This window comes from Amblyomma americanum, chromosome 3 (genome assembly GCF_052857255.1).
Source record: "Amblyomma americanum isolate KBUSLIRL-KWMA chromosome 3, ASM5285725v1, whole genome shotgun sequence".
Lineage (NCBI taxonomy): Eukaryota > Metazoa > Arthropoda > Arachnida > Ixodida > Ixodidae > Amblyomma > Amblyomma americanum.
In genome coordinates, this window is record NC_135499.1 from 195,321,116 (window position 1) to 195,341,048 (window position 19,933).

The 19,933-nt window shown below is 45.6% G+C and overlaps 1 protein-coding gene across 1 annotated transcript in view; it reads right to left on the bottom strand.

Annotated features, from left to right (window-relative positions):
• Positions 1-5,815: 5,815 nt before the first annotated feature.
• Positions 5,816-19,933, bottom strand: part of LOC144125787 (corticotropin-releasing factor receptor 1-like) — a 175,200-nt gene continuing 161,082 nt past the window's right edge. Inside the window, exons 10-11 of the mRNA XM_077659494.1 lie at positions 17,247-17,288; positions 5,816-11,942 (exon numbers count right to left, since the gene is read on the bottom strand). Coding sequence (XP_077515620.1) covers positions 11,658-11,942; positions 17,247-17,288 — 327 coding nt within the window. The 3' untranslated portion in view covers positions 5,816-11,657. The remainder of the gene's footprint in view (positions 11,943-17,246; positions 17,289-19,933) is intronic.

Consider the following 19,933-nt stretch of genomic DNA (forward strand, 5'->3'; position numbering starts at 1 on the left):
GTATAAAATGTGGTGCAATAGTTTTCCGTCGAAACCGATCATAATGAAATAAACAACGAGAAAGCAAGGAATTCGGTATTAGCATACAGAACCTGCAAACACCTGTGTCACTTGTCGCGCTTGATGGCGCCCGAAGCAGACGCATGAGCGCGCTGCTCCCAGCCCATTCGTAGTAGGCAGCAGTTTTTGCCGTGCACTTCTTGCCGGCAGCGTTTTCATTGCAAATGCCTCAACGAACAAGCCGAGGGATATAGCAAGTACAAATTCGTTCAGTGTGGGAAGCGGCACGACCCTTAGTCGGCAGAGCTTATCTGCAACACCGGCAACACCGGCCGCCCAGACGCGCCCCACAAGGTAGTACCTGCGCTGTCCCTCGATCTTCGGAGCGCGGCTGGTATCAGCGCTTCGTCGAGCGTTGTTCAGCTTATGCAGACTGTGGCCAGTCGAATGGATGCGTTGGCGGGTGAGGTGCGACAGCTTCGAGCGGAAAATGTGCTCCTGCGTGAGGCTGTGAATGGCTTGAGTGCATCCGTTCTGGTGCATACCGCCAAACAGGATGACTGTTTGCTCTCCGACTTTTGGGAACCTCGGAAATACGCGTCTGCTGTGGCCACAAACATCGCTACCCTAAATTCTGGCATCCCTCCGCAGCCTCTTGTTCAGCACCAACGTAGTCATCTGCCACGCCCGTCTAAAGCGGTGAGCCAGCCATCCCGGCCTCGAGCGACGTCTCGCACAGCTAAACAGTCGATGCTTATACTGGCGCCCAAACTGCCGGCAAAGAAAGACCAATTTGTTTCTCGCCTGGACCCGACTACAACAGCGTCGGACATACAGGAACTCCTGGGGGATATAGTGGGTGACAAGGTTATTACGTGCACAAGACTGAGGTACAACACGTATTGCTCCTTCCATGTCTCGCTTGATGAGCATTTGTTAGATCTTGTTAACACACACCTTTGGGCGAGTTGGTGCATTGCAATCATGTACACGCGCAAAAAACAGGGACAAAGAAGGACTGGACAACACGAGCGCTTACTTCCAACTGACTTGCACTTACTTCCAACAAACCCGAAGTGTGTCCTGACGGCTGCGTGTTTCGCCCCTTCTCTGGGAACCTGTGGTCCTCCCGACACTTTGATAACCCAAACAGTGCTCTAGCCACTTCAGAAAACGGCTCAGGAAATTAGGTTATGTTATCAAAACACGAGAGGACTTCGAACTAAAAGGGAAGTGCTCATCGCGAATGCATACCAATGTTGGTATATTATATGCTTGACAGAAACATGGCTAAACTCATCACGTGCTAGCAGCTCTTATTTCTCAGATGAGTATGCTGTCATCAGAGCCGACAGGAATTACACTGACCGGGTTAAATACGGTGGCGGAGTTCTGATAGCGTGCAGCACTGTATTGGGTTCATTTAGAAGAAAAGACCTGGAGACCTGACGAAGAATGTGTGTGGTTGGAAATTTCAACACGGGACAAATCTCACTGTCTCGTTGGCTGTTATTACTGTCCTCCAAATTCAGATCTTAACGTTTTCACGAATCATTTTTTGGATATTTGGGAAAAAAATTATTGTTCGAAGTACAAGGTTCATATTTACGGGGATTTTAGTCCTCCTAAAGTCGAATGGGCAACTGGTTTGGCCATCAGTGACTGCGCAGCTCTACAGTGGTGAGCAGCCCTGTCTAGAGCGAGCCGACGGTGCTCTGCGGAGCAAGTCAGCGCCATCTAATGTTAGGCTCTGGTTTTGAGTTATGCGTCCCGTGCGCATGCGTGGCAAAAACACAAGAATGCCTGCTCATCGCTTCCTTGTCCAGCCACCGCCTTGCGAGTTCGTTTCGGGCCGCCAGGGCCGCGCTGCCTGCATTTGTGACGGTGGCCAGTGCGTCGCCATGCCCCCGTGTTCCACGAGAGTTACGAGACGACCAGGAAAGCAAGCGCGAGTGATAGCGGATGATCGTCCGTTTCTGAAAACAAGTTCCTAGATCTGTACGGATGTCAAATGCAGCGTCCCTTGTAGCTGATAATACAGCGCAGACACGCAATCAAACAATACGCCTGCAAAGCATGGTGCGTGGTGGTAACGCGCTAACCTTATATGGACAAAACGAAAACGGACAAGAAACAACCAAGCCCCATTCTCGCACCCTTAGCCTGGTGAGTGTTTTAAACGCGCTATCATCCGCTCTCACTTTCTTTTGAAACGCGCGATCACCCGATATCACTTGCACTTGCTTGCCTAGGCGCCTTGCGATTCGTGCGAAACGCGTTTGTTTCCCGGCCGCTGTTACATAATATTCAGCGCGACCCTGGCGGCGTGAAGCGCAAGTAATGAGAGGAAATGAGGCCGAGAACCCACGAGCAGGCACCGCTTTATTTTGGCCGAGCATGCGCACGGGACGCATAACTCAATCCCACAGCCTAACGTTAGATGGCGCTGACGTACTCCGCAGAGCCCCGTCGGCGCGCTCTAGACAAGGCTGCTCACCACTGTACGTGAAAAAACCTGTTGTCTCTCTGATTTTGTTACCCTCCATAGGTTACGTCAAGATAACGTGACGTATAACTGAGCTGGCAATATTTTAGGTCTAGTTATATCGACCATGCCTGTTTTTGGTGCGCAAGAGCAGCGATGCTCTTGCTTTAGTAGATAACTTCCGCTTTCCATTTACTCTGTCATTCTTTTTGTCTTTTTTTTTCCAACGCGTCAATGGAAACCAGAAAAATTCAGGTACGCTTACGGCGATTATTTGACGCTGTAAAAAAAATCTTTACAGCTAGGACTGGTCTCGATTCTTTGATATCGGGAACGTTGACTCATGCGTTGAGCTATTAACATCAGTTGTACAGGGAACAATGAAAAAATTTGTTACGTGGTGTCGTCCGAGAGGGTCTAGATTCCACTGCTGCTTTTCTTGTGATTTGAAACACTATTTAAAGAAGAAACACCGGTATCACAAACGGCATGTTAAATCAGCAAGTGAGTATTGGTGCCAAAGATATTCACTGTGCAGACAAATTGTGAAAAAGCTTATTGCAGATACGTGACAGTGTCTGTTTCAAGCCGCAAGATGTATGCCAAGCTTTCGCTGAGCACTTTAGCTCTTGCTTTGTGCGGCATGACCACACAACCGGTGTTATCACCCTCGATGACAGCCCTGACTGATAAGCGCTTGAAAGTGTCGCTGAGTATGAAGTTTTGTCGGCGATTCAGAAGCTGAAGTCAAAACGTTCAACAGGAGTCGATGAAATTCCCAGCTTCATAACCAAAGATGCAGAGACATTTTTGGTCTTGCTCTAACGTATTTGTTCAACTTATCTTTGCGCACTGGTGTTTTTCCTTGTCTTTGGAAACTGTCAGTAGTTCCTGTATATAAGTCTGGCGATGCTTGTGATGTGAATAATTTTCGACCAATGTCACTTTTTTGTGGTTTTTCAATGGTTATTGAAACGGTAATGCATGAACGCATGAGCTCATATTTTAAACAAAAGATAACACCTCTGCAGCACGGTTTTTTTTTTTTAAAGGACGATCCGTTGAATTGAATCTATGCAACTTTCTCGGGTATAGTGGGCCTCACGTGTTTAATCGCAGTCAAGTGGACACAATCTACTTTGACATGACTAAAGCTTTTGACACTGTTTTCCATGAGATACTTCTGACGATGATGGAAAAATACGTACTCTGTCTCATGTACTGCAAATGGCTCAAAAGCAACCTTGGAAGCCGCCGTAATGTGGTCAGATTTTCTGGCTGTGTGTCTCACGAGTTTGTATCAACGTCGGAAGTGCCTCCGGCCTCCAACTTGGGGCTGCTGTTGTTTTTAGCATTTATTAATGATTTGCCACTACACGTCAACTCAAGGGTTTTGTTATTTGCCGATGATTTAAAATTATTCCGTAAGATTGAGACCTCGGAAGACTGTCGCAGTTTGCAAGATGACATTAGCAACATCGAGAAATGGTGCTTGATGAATAGGCTTAAACTGAAAATTAAAAAAACTTTCTTTTTGTCTCTTCCTCGAAAACTCGACACAAATATATATAATTATACTCTTCTTGGCGGACAAATATCTTGTGCTGCCCATGCACGAGACCTCGGTGTTATTTTTGACTCAAGCCTCGATTTTTGGTTACATGTCTCGTCGATAGTCTCTCGCACATTGAGACATATTGGTGTTATGGGTGTTATTTCTCGTTTAGCAAGAAAGTTTCGTAGATACGAATGTCTGCGCACTCTTTACTGTGCTCTCGTGAGGCCACGCCTCGAGTTTGCATCAGCGGCTTGGAATAGTGTCTCCGTTACCGCTGGCAATGAAATCGAAAATGTTCAGCGGAAATTTGTGCGAATCCTTTATGATAGATATATTGGGCACCGTCGTTTCTACGACTAGGATTCTCTTCTAGCAGACCTTGGTATGTCTACACTTCATGACAGGCGACTCGCGCGTGACATGCATTTTCTACATAAAGTTGTGCTCGGCGCTGTCGACTGTGATCAGTTATTGATGTCACTGCGATCTCGTGTGCCTCAGGAAAAAAAAACACGCCAAATGCCGTGATACATTTTATCTTGACATGCATGCCATTTCACCAATGACTCGTTTGCATATAAAATATAATTCAACTTTTTATGACACAGATATATTTGCCTAATTTGCTGTTTTCATTGTTCAATTTATTATGCTTGTTTTTCTCTTTTATTATTAATATTATTGTATTTGTGATCATTTTTTCCGTATTATCTCTGTTCACGCCATGGCTTTGTATTTATTTAGTGTGCGCTCGTATAAGCCAATTGCCTGCTCAGGCACACTTAATATACCTATCTATCTACAACTTGACATGCTTGGAAGATAAACCACAGTAGTCACTAAAACGACGCGGTCTATGAGAGGCGTTGTAGTGGAAAGCGACCAGTTCCTTGCGTGCTAAGTAGCCGGCTTCTCATGCGAGAAGAATATAAAAGGCCTGATTTCCCCTTGCATACGATCACAGAATTGAGAATATGTCATCCCAGTAAGTGACCATGAGCAGCTACTTATTTTCCTACGTGGTTTTATTCGCACATCACGATAACCTTTTTCTACATACACAAACATTTAGCAATAGAATATGCCTTAGAAGCTATGGTACTCATGCACATGGAGAACATTTTTGGTACAGTATGCGCTAAAGAAAATTAGGCAACATTAGGCAGACGATCGTAACGACATATATACACTTCCGCGCGTGCACTTAAATGGTGTGACACGTCCTGAGTTGAGCAGGTGAGTTGTGTTAACACAAGATGCTATGAGATACCTACGACGTATTTACATACGCTAGTGATGCGTTACGTGGAACAGAAAGGTCGTGGTATAGACACAACTAGCAGGCCACGTGTGGCCGTGAACACAGCTGGCAACAGTCATACAATGTTAGAATCGGAAAAATTGACTGTACAGCTGGAAAGATGAACGACACATTCTGTTTTCGAAAAACTACTTTCATTGCGACAGTGGTTATAGAAAAAACCCATAGTACAAGGTTTCACTTGTTACTACCAAAGGTATACTGTACAGTGAATTTTTTTTTAGATAACAGAGGGTCAGTTCTTTGGACGGTGAGGAGCAATGTTTCTATATACATCTTGAAATGGCATACAACAACTTTCATTCATAAGCAATTAAAGCATTGCACGCAGGACTGCTATGCAGCTGAAAAAAAATGGGCATGAAAGAAAGCATTAGAAGGCATACAGTGTATGAATACAGAAACAGACACGTGGCTAGTACTTGAAACACTAGGAACCGGTAAACCAGAATGCACTCTCAGGCACACATGAAATCTTGCCTCGAGAAATGCGAACAAAAGTGAGAAGGGCCAGGATTTTTAATCATTTTTTTTACTATACGCAATGACAATATTTTTTCCAACGATTATGAGAATAGTGAAAACATCACTACGTTGCACCATAAGATAAAAGGTTTTGACAAGATTTGCACTCCCAGGCAAACATGAAATCATACCTCGAGGAACGCGAACAAAAATGAGAAAGGCCAGGGTTTTTAATTATTTTTTTACTATACGCAATGACAATTTTTTTCCAACGATTATGAGAAAAGTCAAAACATCACAACGTTGCGCCATAAAATAAAAGGTTTTGGCAAGATTTGCACTCTCAGGCACACATGAAATCATACCTCGAGAAACACGAACAAAAATGAGAAGGACCAGGATTTTTAATCATTTTTTTTGCTATAAGCAATGACAATTCTTTTCCAACATTTATCAGAAGAGTGAAAACATCACAACGTTGCGCCATAAAATAAAAGGTTTTGCCAAGATTTGCACTCTAAAAAGAATGAAGAAATTAGGATGGCTTACGTGAGGATTACGTGAGGTACCAACCATTATTTGAACTCTCGCTCTTCAGACAGCCAGCCGGTTTTTGTTTAATATAAACTTTTAAGTAAAACCGCATCTACCTGCTTCGTAAAGCGGTACTAGATGGTTTCTGCTGCACATCCATGACGTCTCTACTAACCTGTGCAACTCGACGCAGTTTTAAAAAGAACTTTCTTCAAGGGCCTCTGAAGAGAACTCCGTTCCAATATTGTTCTGAGCAGAAATTGATTTTCTAGCCCTTTCTGGCTACGTTGACGTTTTTACAGCAGCAAACGATGCCTTTATCATCGAGAATTTGGGTGCAAAAATCTTCCCGGCACTCAACTTAAACGCGTGACCCACTAAACGAAATGCAAACACGAAGCTTGCCATCATTTTGAAGTGAATGGCGGTGTAACGTAGCTTCTAGGATCAATGGCGAAAAATTTTCTCTACGCATGCATTTTAGTTGCGAAATCGGCTATTGATGAGATACTCGTTTCCTTTTTTGCTCTTTTCTGTACCATACAAAAGCTCCGTTTCGGCTGGCACTGGTCTCTGTGATTCGAACGCCGTACCTAGTAGGTACAGACCAACTTCAATTTGCCCTCCGTGTCTCTTTAAGAGCTTGTCGCCTGGTTTCTTGAAGGTTACTCTCATCACGCGGCTACACTCCAATGGCAAACAAAATAGCCGACTTGAGTTATCGAAAAAAAAGTGTTACGTTGGAGTCTTTGGAAACAAGTAGACCACGCGCAACTTTGTGTAATGAAGAGCTGCCGAACGCAACATTAAAATGCAAAAGAAAATTGATCGCGCAGTCCTAAAGACTACTTCAACGCAGTGCGCACAGTGTAAGTGACGGCGGAAAAATTAACTGGTCCACAAAAGAGCAGCTTTCACAAAAGCAACGATCGACATTACATTAACGTCGTTTCGTCAACGCAGAAAGGAAAACATTTTTTGTCGTTCGTTTTTTTCTCGAACTTCCACTTGCTTTATTTGAACCGTTATTCTAAGAAGTGCCCTAGCGGCATGGCGCAGAGAGAAGTTTCCTTATCACGACTTATCATTTTGCTGAATACCCGATTCCATTAATTGTTCATTATTCAGCATTGCGAAAATTTCACACCTTGGAACGTAAGGCTGTCGCAGTCAAAAAAAAGCGGGGCTTCGACTGTAGGTCTTGTAAGCTTGATTGATTCACCGTGTTCTGGTTTCTCTGAAAACCTGCACTCTTTTCCCGAACTCCCCATTAACATCTCGATACTTTTTTTCAGTCTTGCTTATATTTCTTTTTTTTTCTGTCTTTTTGCATGAGTAGGTGTCGCCCTCTCGCCATTAGACCGTTCACAAAAGAAAGCCTAGCAAGGAACGGGCACTGCTCTTTATTCAAGAAAGTCGCCTCAAGGCCCCTAATTTCCGATAATGGGGGAAATCGATCTCCGACGCCACACCGTCGCAAAGTACGCGGAAGCGACAGCAACGGGTCAATGGCGAACTGTCTGGGCTTAGTTCGGCTCGATAGCGCGGCTTGCGCCAACGCGTGGCTGGATCGAACACTACTAGGCCGCCTAAGAGCACGTACATTGTGTGTGTGCACAGTGTTTATGGAGTGCAAAGGGGAGGCACAGCCATCTACATCGACACAGTCAGGCGTGTCGATAATTTGCCAGCAGAGCTTCTAGTTTCTAGGAGCACGTGCCAGAGCCGGCCAGCTAAGCGAGAGCCCGCCGTAACAAGGTCCCAAAGACTTTTTCGGCAACAAATAGGGGTCTAAGAAAAGCAGAAATGAGAAACTGGGCAAATTGGTCAGCGTTAATCTCCTTGGAAACAACGCAAAGCCAGACATAAAGAGGATGAAACTGAAAGGAATAAAAATAAACTATCCAAAAACAGGCTCGCAGTTGTCGCGTTTTCCTGTTTTATTTTTTCGCAGAGAAATTGATTTTTTTTTCTATATCTCTGTTCTTGTGGCGTAACGGCGACGGCACGCGACAGTCCTTACGATGACTGACAGCTAACAGCCCGGTTTTGCCGAAGAAAAGTGAGACATGAATTCTCTCTTTCAAAACGATTCTTTCTTTTTTTTTTGCTGTTGCTTAAGACAGCCAAGCTCCTCTTCTCACAAGTTCAGCCTGATGTGAGCGCACAGAAACGCTGAAGGTCGTAAGCAGCTCCCGTTGAGAGCTTTATGCAGGTTTCATAGGTTGAACGGCCGCCGTTTATGGGCTTATTTCGAAATCGGAGAAACGCGAAGGCGCACTTGTGGCCTGATGTCTGCGTGAAAGCTGATGGACGACAAGCAAAGGCTCTTTTCTTGGCGAGTCGGTTCTACTAAGCTCTCAAGAGAACGGAGGCTAATGCGAGTTTGCATAAGACATCATAAGGATCAGGCATCTCAAGACGCGGTCGTTCTCTGATCTTAATTTTGTTCGGGAGTCAAACCGGATAGTTACTACTTTAACATTTAAAAAATGCTTACACTTAGCCTAATAGGCGGCTAATATGCGGCTAATAGGCGGAGGCAGGCTGTTTACGAGGCAGTTGGAATGTTTAGTGCAAGTGACGTTTCCTGAGTTTTTGTTACATTCAATGAAGGCTTATCGTGTTAGTTGCGTGTTTTGCACACAAATTTCAAACAGCGAAAAAAACAAACAAACATGTGAATGATAAAAAAAGAGGCACAGAAGAGGTTGTGGGTTGTAGATTACGGCGTTTGTGCTTATGTTGCCTTGATTGTTGCAGTTTATTGTGCATTCTGGATGCTGCACTCGTGTTTGGTGGAGCGGTGGCGTCGCGCGTTTCTCTCGCTGACTCTTTTCTTCTCTATTGTTCAGCCCGTTTTACTCCATGTTTCGGTGGAGCAGAAGAAAATAGAGTCAAAATGACCAGCCATTTGTCAAAATGTCTGCGTTTTCTCTCAACTTTTCGTTTTTATAATTAAGAATAGAAGGCGTGCGGTATTAAAGATATTTTGTAGGCTTTTAGTAGAGAGCGCTGGCATTCTTGGGAGCTGGTAAGAGGTACATTTCTTTTTTTAACAGGTACACACCTGCCAATCAATCGCCTACATAATACAAAGGTAATTCAGCTTGTTTATTAGCATTATTACCGCCATCATAATATTTGAGGCAGCACATAAATAATATCCGTCTAAGCATGGGGCGAGCTCAATAAACCGCTTGAGCGGCACTACCACCGTTAGAAACCATAATGGTACTTGCAACTACTGGTATCATTATCTGTAAACTTAAATTAAACATTCATCGCTATAGAGCCTATTTTAAACAGAAAATGTTCAGAACGCGCTGATCTAATTGCCTGGGCTCTTTACTGAGCGGCAAAATCAAAACGAACAGAAAAAATATTCCACTCACACAGGATAGGGTATTCCACTCACACAAAACAATACAACACTTCGACAGAGTACAAATGATTGTGAACTACATGTAGCTTGACACGGTGCTCTGAAGATAGATAGTTATCTTTGAAGGGTACGTAACAATGTTATGGAACAGGTTTTTTTAACCCACCAGGGACATGTGCACACATCATGTTCTTTTTTTTTTAAAGCACGGTCTTCATATGTGTAAAAAAGATACACGCGTTAAGTACAAAGTACTGCGTCTTTTCAGCTGTATCACGGGTGCCTTGCCGCCTCTATACATGGCGTCACGTTAGTGCTTGAGCTTTTCTATGTATATCTGTCACGCCACTAGCCAAACCTTGCCGTAGCCTCTATCAAATGCTTAAAAAACAAAAATTACTATGCAGATAAGAGATTCCTGACCCGTGAAAACACCACCTTCGACTTCAACACAAGATTGCGCTACTTCGAGAAAGAAAAATTTTAGTATTCACCTATGCGCGCCCAAATTTTTCAGTAAATTACAACACGGCTGTATACGCTCCACGTGACGTCTCTGGCATAAGGTCATGATCAGGAAGGTTTTAGCATCGCGCAACTCCAATTCGAGCAAAGATGAACACATTTTGCTAGCAACATGCATTCTCAGGGGCACTGAAAAACTACGGCCGTTTTTGGATTATCCGAGGGCGAGCTTTCACGCGCCACACAGAGTGTCAACATGCACGCAAGCTGTTGGGAGGGCCGCGCACGCTTCATTAAAGCAGCCTCGATGCAGGCCCACGTTTGTGGCTCGTTGGAGCGTCGTGACACGGAACCGACTGGCCTCTTCTTCACAGGCACGCGAAGGAGGGTCGCGTTCAGAGCAAAGGTTCTCGAGAAGCTCGTTAAGCACGAGGAGGATAAACACCGCAGCAGACGCAGGAGAGAGGATGTATAGCGGTGTATAGCCTCCTGATGTCTCACCAACTGGCCTACACATCTACCCTCCTAAGTTCGTTAAGCACAACCTTGCCAGCCGGATGGTTTACGCGTCCAGGAAAGTTTTGCATTTCTTAAATTGCTATAATTTCTCGGTCGTACATGAACTTGCAGTTGTGGCGCGATAACTTCTGGGTATATTGAAATGCAATCACAAGAAGGAGATTGGGTTGTATAGGGGATCGTGATTATGATGACGCTGAATTAATTTTCATTGTCACAGAGTGCACGCCTTTACGTGTTTGGTCTGCGCGAGGCTGGGTCAAGAATTTCATGCTATAGGAGCTCATCATCAGGCAAAGGGAAAGCTTCTACTTGTTAAAAAATTGATGGGTACTCCGTGGCACTGTAGATAGAACCGTGCAGCTACCGCGTACAATTTGAACGTTCACAACGTCGCTGTGGACCACTGCGGTGGGTTGAGGGCCTTAATAAGAGAAACAGAAGCCACCCGGCTTTCGCATGTGAACATCGGGAAGAGATTTCAGGGGCCTTCTTCTCTCCTTCGATATACCTGCAGACAATAACAAGCTGTCGCTGATAATAGTTGTGACGTGCGAATCAGGTCCTAAAATTTTCCGCTGCCCATAACGCGGGGCTTTCTCTCATGTTCATTATATAAACGCCGCTCCACTATGCGGCTGCTCATGGTACATGAATCGAACGGACGAGTTTATCACCACGACACTGAACCACACTCTTCACCAGGAATGTCTGCTTAGGAGGACGATGGTGTTGATCCTCCGAGCCCACAAGCGCATTCGATCCTGCGATTTCAGCATGACCTCATTTATGCCTTATTTAGAGGTCGTCTCGTCGCATTACGTGATGCTCGTGAGGCCGGCCTGGAGAGTCCTTTGTCGGGTGAAGCTGTTAGGAAGTGGTGCTGTGGCGTCCAAGTGAAGTAGGAAGCGGGCGTTGTCACTGTTCAGAAGTAGCAGTTCCGCTCCCACTTGACGGCGGGCTGCGCGTGCGGTGGCGCCACGATGGAGGCGAGCGTCTCCACCTGGACCTCGGAGTAGCGGCGGGCGGGTCCCAGCGTCTTGCGCAGCGGCGCCACCTTGTGTCCACCGTGCGGGTGCAGGTCGGGCGCCAGGGAGCTCGCCTCGCAGTAGGTAGAGTAGCTCTGCGACAGGCCTCGCCCGCGCGAGTAGCGGTTAGGGTTGCGCCGGATCATGGCCTGCACGTACGCGTTGCGCACCGCAGTCTGCACCTGCGAGGAATGGGGGAGGGTGGAGTGAAGCACAGTGAGGACCTGGAGTGACGCGATAGCTACAGCTGGCTGAGTGCAACTTGGTCACGTGACGAGCCACGTGATGAACCACGTGATCAGCCACGGCGCCGCGCCACCGGCAGCTGATCCGCACCACGTTACCAACCACGTGACAACGGGGCGTCGCAGCCACAGGGTGACGGCGCCGCCACGCTGAAGGCTCGAAATGCTACCGTAATGTAGCTATCGCTACAAAAATAGCTGCGTGGTAGCAATCACTGCCTACTAATACTTAGCCTCCCGTCTTAAGTGATTGGCACTGAAAGAGAAGTTGGAATTGGCGTGAGCACATCACGGGTTCAACTAGTTGTATGAAAGCATCTCGACCGTATGTAACAAGCTTCCTGATTTGCTTGCGCTCGTGATTAGAACATTTGCTATAGCCTGGCACTCTAATAACGCTAAACCAGATTTGAGAATAATACCCCTTTATTTATGCTCATTTTATTCGACGCTGCATTGACCAATCGTTGAGGTTCATAGAACAGCTGTGTTTGGAGTATCGCGTTTGTTACATCCAACAATGTCAAGGCTGCTACGGAAATGAAAACACCATGGCTCACCGTTAATGACACACTATCTCGCAGGAAGGGAGTTAGACAAAACTCCATTTCATAAACAGACATGACACTAACGGCTACCAGCAAGGTATGCGGTGCATTTTCGCAATGACAAGCAGGCTTGTAGTGATGAAGGAGGTTATTCTAATTTAGATCCCGCTTCGGCCGTGAAGCGAGCTACGCCACGACGCCTGACGTACGAAAGTACAGGAGTGAACGATGTTCTTTTTTTCAGTGCGTCCATGGCGAGCTGAAAGCTAGCCTGTGATATACCGCTGACCGTGGTATATGAGCTCACTGCGCAGTGACAGGCCTCATTGGAACACACTATCTTGGGACACGACAGCGAGTCCCTAAAGAGAGCCCTTACTAACTGCCATCAAGCTTCAGCAAAACACTTCAAGCACAACTACGAAAAAGCGGACGCAACGAAAATTGAAGTATCAAGAGAGTAAGATTAAGTGAGATTAACGTTAAGGAGAGAGCAGGAGTAAGGCGCGGCAAGAAAACCAAGAAACTATTTGACTTAATGCAGCTTTTTCGTGCTAACCGAATTTTGTGCGGTGACCATTAGCTTGGATATGAAATTTTCTGTGTCCACCCGAGATACGTATGTAACAACCGTGTATAAGCTGTGCATACGCGCCTGCCTCCTGTCATAACCCCACGTTGCATTGCCGTTAACAGTGCACGCAGCATCCCAGTAGGAATAAAGAAGCAACTAGACCCGTTTCTCCTTTCAGGGACACTAACATCGCACGGCCATTACACCTGTAACATAGAGTGTGTTACAGCTTTCTACTTCTGCATTTCCCAACGATTAAGGAGCGGTTTGTCCCTTCCTAACGCGGAAGTACAGCAGATAGCAAAAGTGCCTCGCTTCTATCTAGCTGACACGTATAAAAAGCTAAAACGCACAAAACAGTGCGTATTCCTTTAAACGTGTGTTTAGTACATCTAAACAAAACGTTAATCTTTTCTTCTCATCCATTGAAACTACCTCATTTCGCAAGAAACAACGGGTAGTCAGGAGAATAAAACAACTAGAAGCGCCGGTGGTTTGGAAAGACAGCGACCAGGTCGGGCTGCACGCCTCGCGGTCCGCTGGCGAGGACCCACGCGAGACGATGCGATCGAATGTGACGCAAGAAAATCACGCCGAGGGTCACGTTGCTCGCAGGGCGCCTCATGGCACACGCGTGCTTCGCACGCACTCTCCAGCGGGTCCGTTTACGTAAAGAGCCGAGAAAACAAGTAGGTACAAAAGAGGCGACAAGGCGAGCTTGCGTAGTTGTGACCTCCCGCAACGGGAGGTCGCAGATGCTGTGGACCCCTTTTGACCCTTAGAGTTATACGGCATTCGTTGGAGGCCTGCTCTTGTTCATGAATAGCGAGTAAAGAACGGGAGAAGCGAGTGACAATGACCTTCGGACCTGGCTCTCGACAATAGGGACTCGTCGCAAGCTGGTTTCTTTTCTTTTTTTTCCCCATGCGCGGATTACGGGTAAACAGGTCCCAGGAGCTGCGCTGGACGCCGCGCGCTTCCAGCTCTCGAGGAATAAAAAGGGTCCCGCGGGAAGGCAGGGCAAGCAAGCTCGTCTTAGGGAAGAAAAGGGGACGCGGCTTACGATCTCGTTGATGCTGCAGCGGCTGTTCGTCTTTGGATCGCGGGGTCTTCGGCCAGCTGCTGGGGCAGCGTCGTCGCCCGGTGCTTGCTCTTAGCTGCCTGGCGGTAGCATGCACGGAACGCGTTGGTCTTGTGGGCGGCGCGGGGATTAGCGACTCTCCGGTGGGGTTAGCGAACTGTCGCGTGGGCCAACAGCGCACTTCACGCGCGCGTTAGATTCCTCTCCTTTTGATTTTTCCCCCTTGTTTTCTCTTATAGGAATAATCCTCGAATGGGAAACTGCGACGGCATTTAAGATCAATGGGCTCAGAGGAATCGGGAGAGGAACAAGAGCGCAGGTGTTTTTATCTGCGCTTATTTCACTTTTGTTTTGGTTTCAGAATATATATGGAGAAATACGAGGACTGCCGACTGATGTGGAAGAATTTGTGAATGTCGAAGTTTATGCGCGTTCATTTTAAACCAGCCAGAAGACGCGACACAAAGGAAGAAGCAAACAAGACGAGGCTGGACTAACAACTGAAGTTTTATTGAAAGGAAGAAAACAACGAAGACTCGCACTGAGATGCGCGCGCACATAAGCCGTATCAGTGAAAGGGCACACAAAAAAATTTTTCAATGTCAGGGTCTTACTAACAAGTTATCTAAAAAGGCAAATTCCTTAGCGTGAAGGTTTACCGACGGCTTAGCCACACACGTGTCCTTAGCCTTAGCAATGTAGAAGGCTTCAACTATCTCGCGACAGATTTGTTTTTCATTTCTATAAACTACAGTAGTGTCGCTGTGTGTAGCACACTGCGCGTGTAGCACACATGCGCGTGTAGCACACTGAGAGTGGGTTCAGGTTGTTCCGGATTGGCGCCATCAGAAAAGTACACACAAAGTAAGGACATTATTTAGCAGTGTGTTTTTCGAAAAAAATTTAAAGTTAAAAGATTATAGGCGATAATGACTGAGAGCTATTTCACGGAGGGAAGCTAGTTTATTTGATTGATATGCTAAGTGGGGGTACGCGGTGTGCACACGTTGTCTAACCAGCTGCTCTGTGGTATCAAGAAGCGTGTCGAAGACCACCCTCAGGAAATAAGCACGACGAGGTGAAAATCTGCTTTTACAGAGCACCTTTACATGATAGAGCTCAATGTGACGCACAATACACTAACTGCAAACAGTGTTCAAGTCACGAGGCAGCAAGTTCCCGCCGCGTTGTCTCTGTGGCTTTAGCGCTCGGCTGCTGATTCCGGGGCCGCGGATTCAATACCGGCCACGACGGCCGTATTTGCATGGAGGAAAAATACAAACGCGCTTGCGGGCTGTCGATGTCAGCGCGCATTAAAGAACCCCAGGTGATCTAGATTAATCCGGAACGCTGCACTATGGCGTCCCCCATCTGTCATGTGTCGCTTCGGTACGTCAAACCCCAAAATTTAGAAAGCACTGCTTGTGAGACAGCAAGTATCTCGGAAGTCTCTGAAAGCGACGGATAGGCGCCAGCTGAAGGCTGGAGGCGCAAAACCTTCCTGAACTTGTCCATTTGTATTAAGGTGAATATTTTAATGTTTAAAGTTGCCCTACAACAGCACGTGTTTTATCTTCTGTCATTTTTTTTTTCAAGTCATATAGGTCGCAATTGTACCCACTGAGATAAGCTGTTGCTAACATCACCTGTCAGTTTATAGTGACCAAGCTCCACGCACAATCTGCGACTAAAAGCACACTTCTTGCAGTTCTGCTTTCAGCAATAACCCACTTATGGCTTATTCGAAATAGCTATAGCTTTGTGCTGGCTATTGGGGGGAAGGGTACCGCCGTGCGATGAATCGCCTATGGCATCTTGTGCTGTCGTAGACTTGCTTTGCCTCTCTTTTTTCGTTGTTTCTGTTTTCTAAATATACTAGTCGTGACGTGCGGCTAACGAGACAGTCGCTTGGTTAGGCTTTCTTGCTTTCTGCGCTCTTTTCTTCTCGCTAACTGCAGCCGCAAAGAAAAAAAAAGCAAAAAGAAAGTTTCAAGAAGTAGTCGACGCACGTGACTTGCCTCGCTAAAACATGCCGAGGCCCCAGTAATACGCAGGATGTACTACAGCTTTGTCTACTAGCTCAAGCTGTCGGCTGTCCTGTCACGGGAGACGCGACCGTGGCCATGGGAGCGTATTTGAATCCGCTTCCGCATTTCCCGGACACAGTGGATGCACTTCACCAGTCAACACTGGGTTGGAGACCCTATGTAAGCTGAGCGGTGAGTGCTCAAGGACGGGTTTACAGTTACTAAATCCATCTTCTAGCTAGCGAACAAAGAACCGCAAGAAAAAGTGCAATGTTAGTGACGTAAAATACAATAGGGGGTATGCACTCAAGGCAAAGTAGCCGCCATTTTGACCTCATGCAGCCCGGAGAAATGCTAAGGCGCATGTATAATCGGCTATCTCCCCCCCCCCCCCCTCACCCCCGCTTTGGCTTGGAGCAATGTCGGCTTTCTGTTGTCACAAGCAAGAAACTTGGTTTATAGTTTTGTTTTCGTCAAGGGATGCAATCGAAGCTAGTAATAGCGTGTGTAGCAAAACGCTTGCCCATGACCGATGGTTTGACGAGATGTACGAAAATTATTCAACGTTAGTGCCACTCAAGTTCGCAACAACATCGTCAACCATTATGAAATACTTAGGGCCCAACTGTCACCTCGTTGGCTGTTGATGACCGCCAGTGCCGGTGTACGGGCCAATATCACATATCTTTTATGATGCAAGCTTCGTGTATACCGCCCTTTCGCAGGATATAGTTGTGCTTAAAGCGACTACAGACTATGGTGGCTATAGTTGTCCTTTAGGCGAGGCCCAGCTTAAATATGTACGCGGAACGCAATTGCTATGCGCACATAGCCCGACCATTGCATTAGTAACCACAGAGATAAAGAGGGTTGTCGTCCTCAGAAGCAGATCAACCCTTTTAAGTCTTGTGATGTCCGAGAACACTACAGCGAACACTGTTTACCGAACAAAAAGCCACACAGCCCATTTTGCCCATCCGCGCAGCAAGAAAGACGCAGGCTTTCGCTTACCTCCGAGTTGACGAAGCAGTAGAGGACCGAAACGGACAGGCCCTGAAGAAGAAGGAAGAAAGAGATCAATTTATATACAGCCGTGATCAAAAAGCGAATTCCTTATGGACAGCATACATAGTTCAGCAAATTTAATCTGAAAAAATTAAAAAATAAAATGTTAAGAACGTCATGGTCTCAATAAAGCAAAAATCATACGCGTCAAGCGACCGATGTGTGCGCGCATGCGCACACAACCTTTAAGAAGCCTCTTGAATAAAACTCAGTCCTGCGTTGTGGTTGTTTTGCAAGGTTAAAGTATGGAGGCTTGCACTCACTGAAAGTCGCAATGAATGCGAGGAAACACCAGCAGAAACGCGAAAATTGACGATTATGAAGCCATCGATGCAGGTTAAAGCGTGCAAGATGGCGAAAATAATTCAGAGCCGTATGCGACACTGTTTCTTTGTTCTGTAAACAATCTATTAATGAATCACGTCACATTTGCAAAAAAAAAAGAGGTTAGTTTTTTTTCCCTCTAGTTCGCATTGTGTTTTTCATCGTTGCAGCCTTATTCAACACGGTTTCCTTGATTCGAACGCCTAATTCATGTATATTTCTAGTCCGCTGCATCTTATCTTACATTATACAGGAGCAAAAATATTAAAATAATACATTTTTTCTGAAGGGTGTTCACCATATCGAAGATAAATCGGGTGATTCAGGGGACCAGGTACAAAAAGGGAGTGTAGGAAATTGTGGGCACATGAGAGACGGGAAGAAAACAGAAAATAAAAACATTCACACTATTTTCTAAACTCGGTATAACGTTTATTAAGAAAGCCTGCTCGGCGTACAAAGAAATGTTATTCAAAAACACAAACAAGCCAAAATCGTCACTTTGTAGAGTGGCAACACAATGAAAAAAATAAAAAATTTCTATTAAAACGAGTCCGGTAGAGAGTGCCGTTGAAACCATGCGACGTATGAAAACGTGCAAAGCCACTGAAGCCAGCGCTGTAGCTCATCCGACAGAATATCGCTATTGATGGGTGCGAAGGTCTTTCGTTATGCCGCTGGTGATTGCCTTCTGCTTCATTTTCTTTCACAAAGCTTTGAACATTGATGAAAAACCTCAAACATTGATAGATTAACTTCAGTGCCCTCGTCAAGGCGTGCAATACAATAATGTTAAGCTGTTCGTCGTGCTAGGCCCAATCTTATCTCTTTAGATGCTGATAAGCGTCGTCTTGCACATAAGAACGAAGGAAAGCCAGGGCGAGAAAGGAGCCAAGCTCGACGTTAATAACCCGGGCAGCTTGCTGTCACAAAGGCCTTACTCATAACCCTTTTGCACGAAGAAAAACGAAAGCAAATAAACGCGAATTCCATACTCCCCCCCGTACCCGGGACGAAGAGGTGCAGGAATACCTGTGTCCAATTATGAAAGTGGCTGGCAAGAGCTCAAGAGTTTTCTCAGTTCTCGCTATTGAAAAAAGCTCTCCTAATAGCAAATGTGTCCATCCTATCCTGTCCTTTGCTTTTATTGTTTTTTCACTACTCGGGAACAAAAAAGCGCAAAAAATTAAGGTGCTGTTTTAGTTCAAACAATGAAAAGTTTCAGTGCTCGCACTAAATGTGAAGATATTCAAGTGCTTCTCTAATAACAACACTGTGCTAGTTAGTGGTGAGGCAGGCAGTAGTCTTCAATATCCTACAGTCAACCATATTCCGTGTCGAATATGGTCGTATTGTTGTTGCGCTTTTCGTTGCCTGCGAACGTCGTCTGTACAACTAGGATATGTTCCAAGCCATGTTCTAGGTTTCTAACTAGTGTTAGAACAAAGAAGAAACAGCACAGACATTTCAACTTCGATAACTGTATGCGTGTGTGCACTTTCTAAAATTGCGTAATAGGGGCCAGAAATATTGGTTAGAAATGCTTCTTAGCGACTTTAATCACAAACTGCATAATATGCAAGTTTCTTCCTGCAAACCACTGAAGTGACATTTAAAAGGAAATTTTATCAGATATGCATGAAATATTTTCTATTGACGCTTGCCAGCAAGGAATTATTATTTTTTTTTTTTTGAAATGGTGCGTATGCCGGGCTGAACTCATTCCTCAATCATAAACAGTTTTTTTTTTTCATGTGTATGTCGTTGTGCACAAGTTACTTCCTACTCAGCAACTCTGTACACTCTGGCTATACCTCATTTGCCCTCATAACCCTGACGAGCCGTCTGATTGTCCGGTAAATACCTAATTACTATTCGAACAGCATAGGAATAGCCTTGCTCCGCTGGACGCAATTCTAGCAGCAAACGCTTCGAGGTTAGACGCCTGCATGGTACTTTATTTAACTTCGCTGGTGATGAAGTCTATGATTTAAAAGCAGTCCGGAAGCTCTCATTAAGCTAAAACATTGCGGATTAAGCCATAGGTTGATTATTAGAATGGATATTTGCAGTCACTATGCAAACAATCTTGAAATGACAGCAAATCACTTATGACGCCACTGCCCTTATAATGTATCACTAGCGCGCCCGTCTAGCTATAGCACTGATAACTGCGCCAATTTAGTCAATTTTACATCGGGTTTTGTTGTTTGTTATCGTAAAGTAAGCCGGCACCTCGTTGTAACATACGTTCTTATTAGTTTGTGGCAGTCTTCAGATAGAACGTTAATTAATCAACGTGTCTCTGA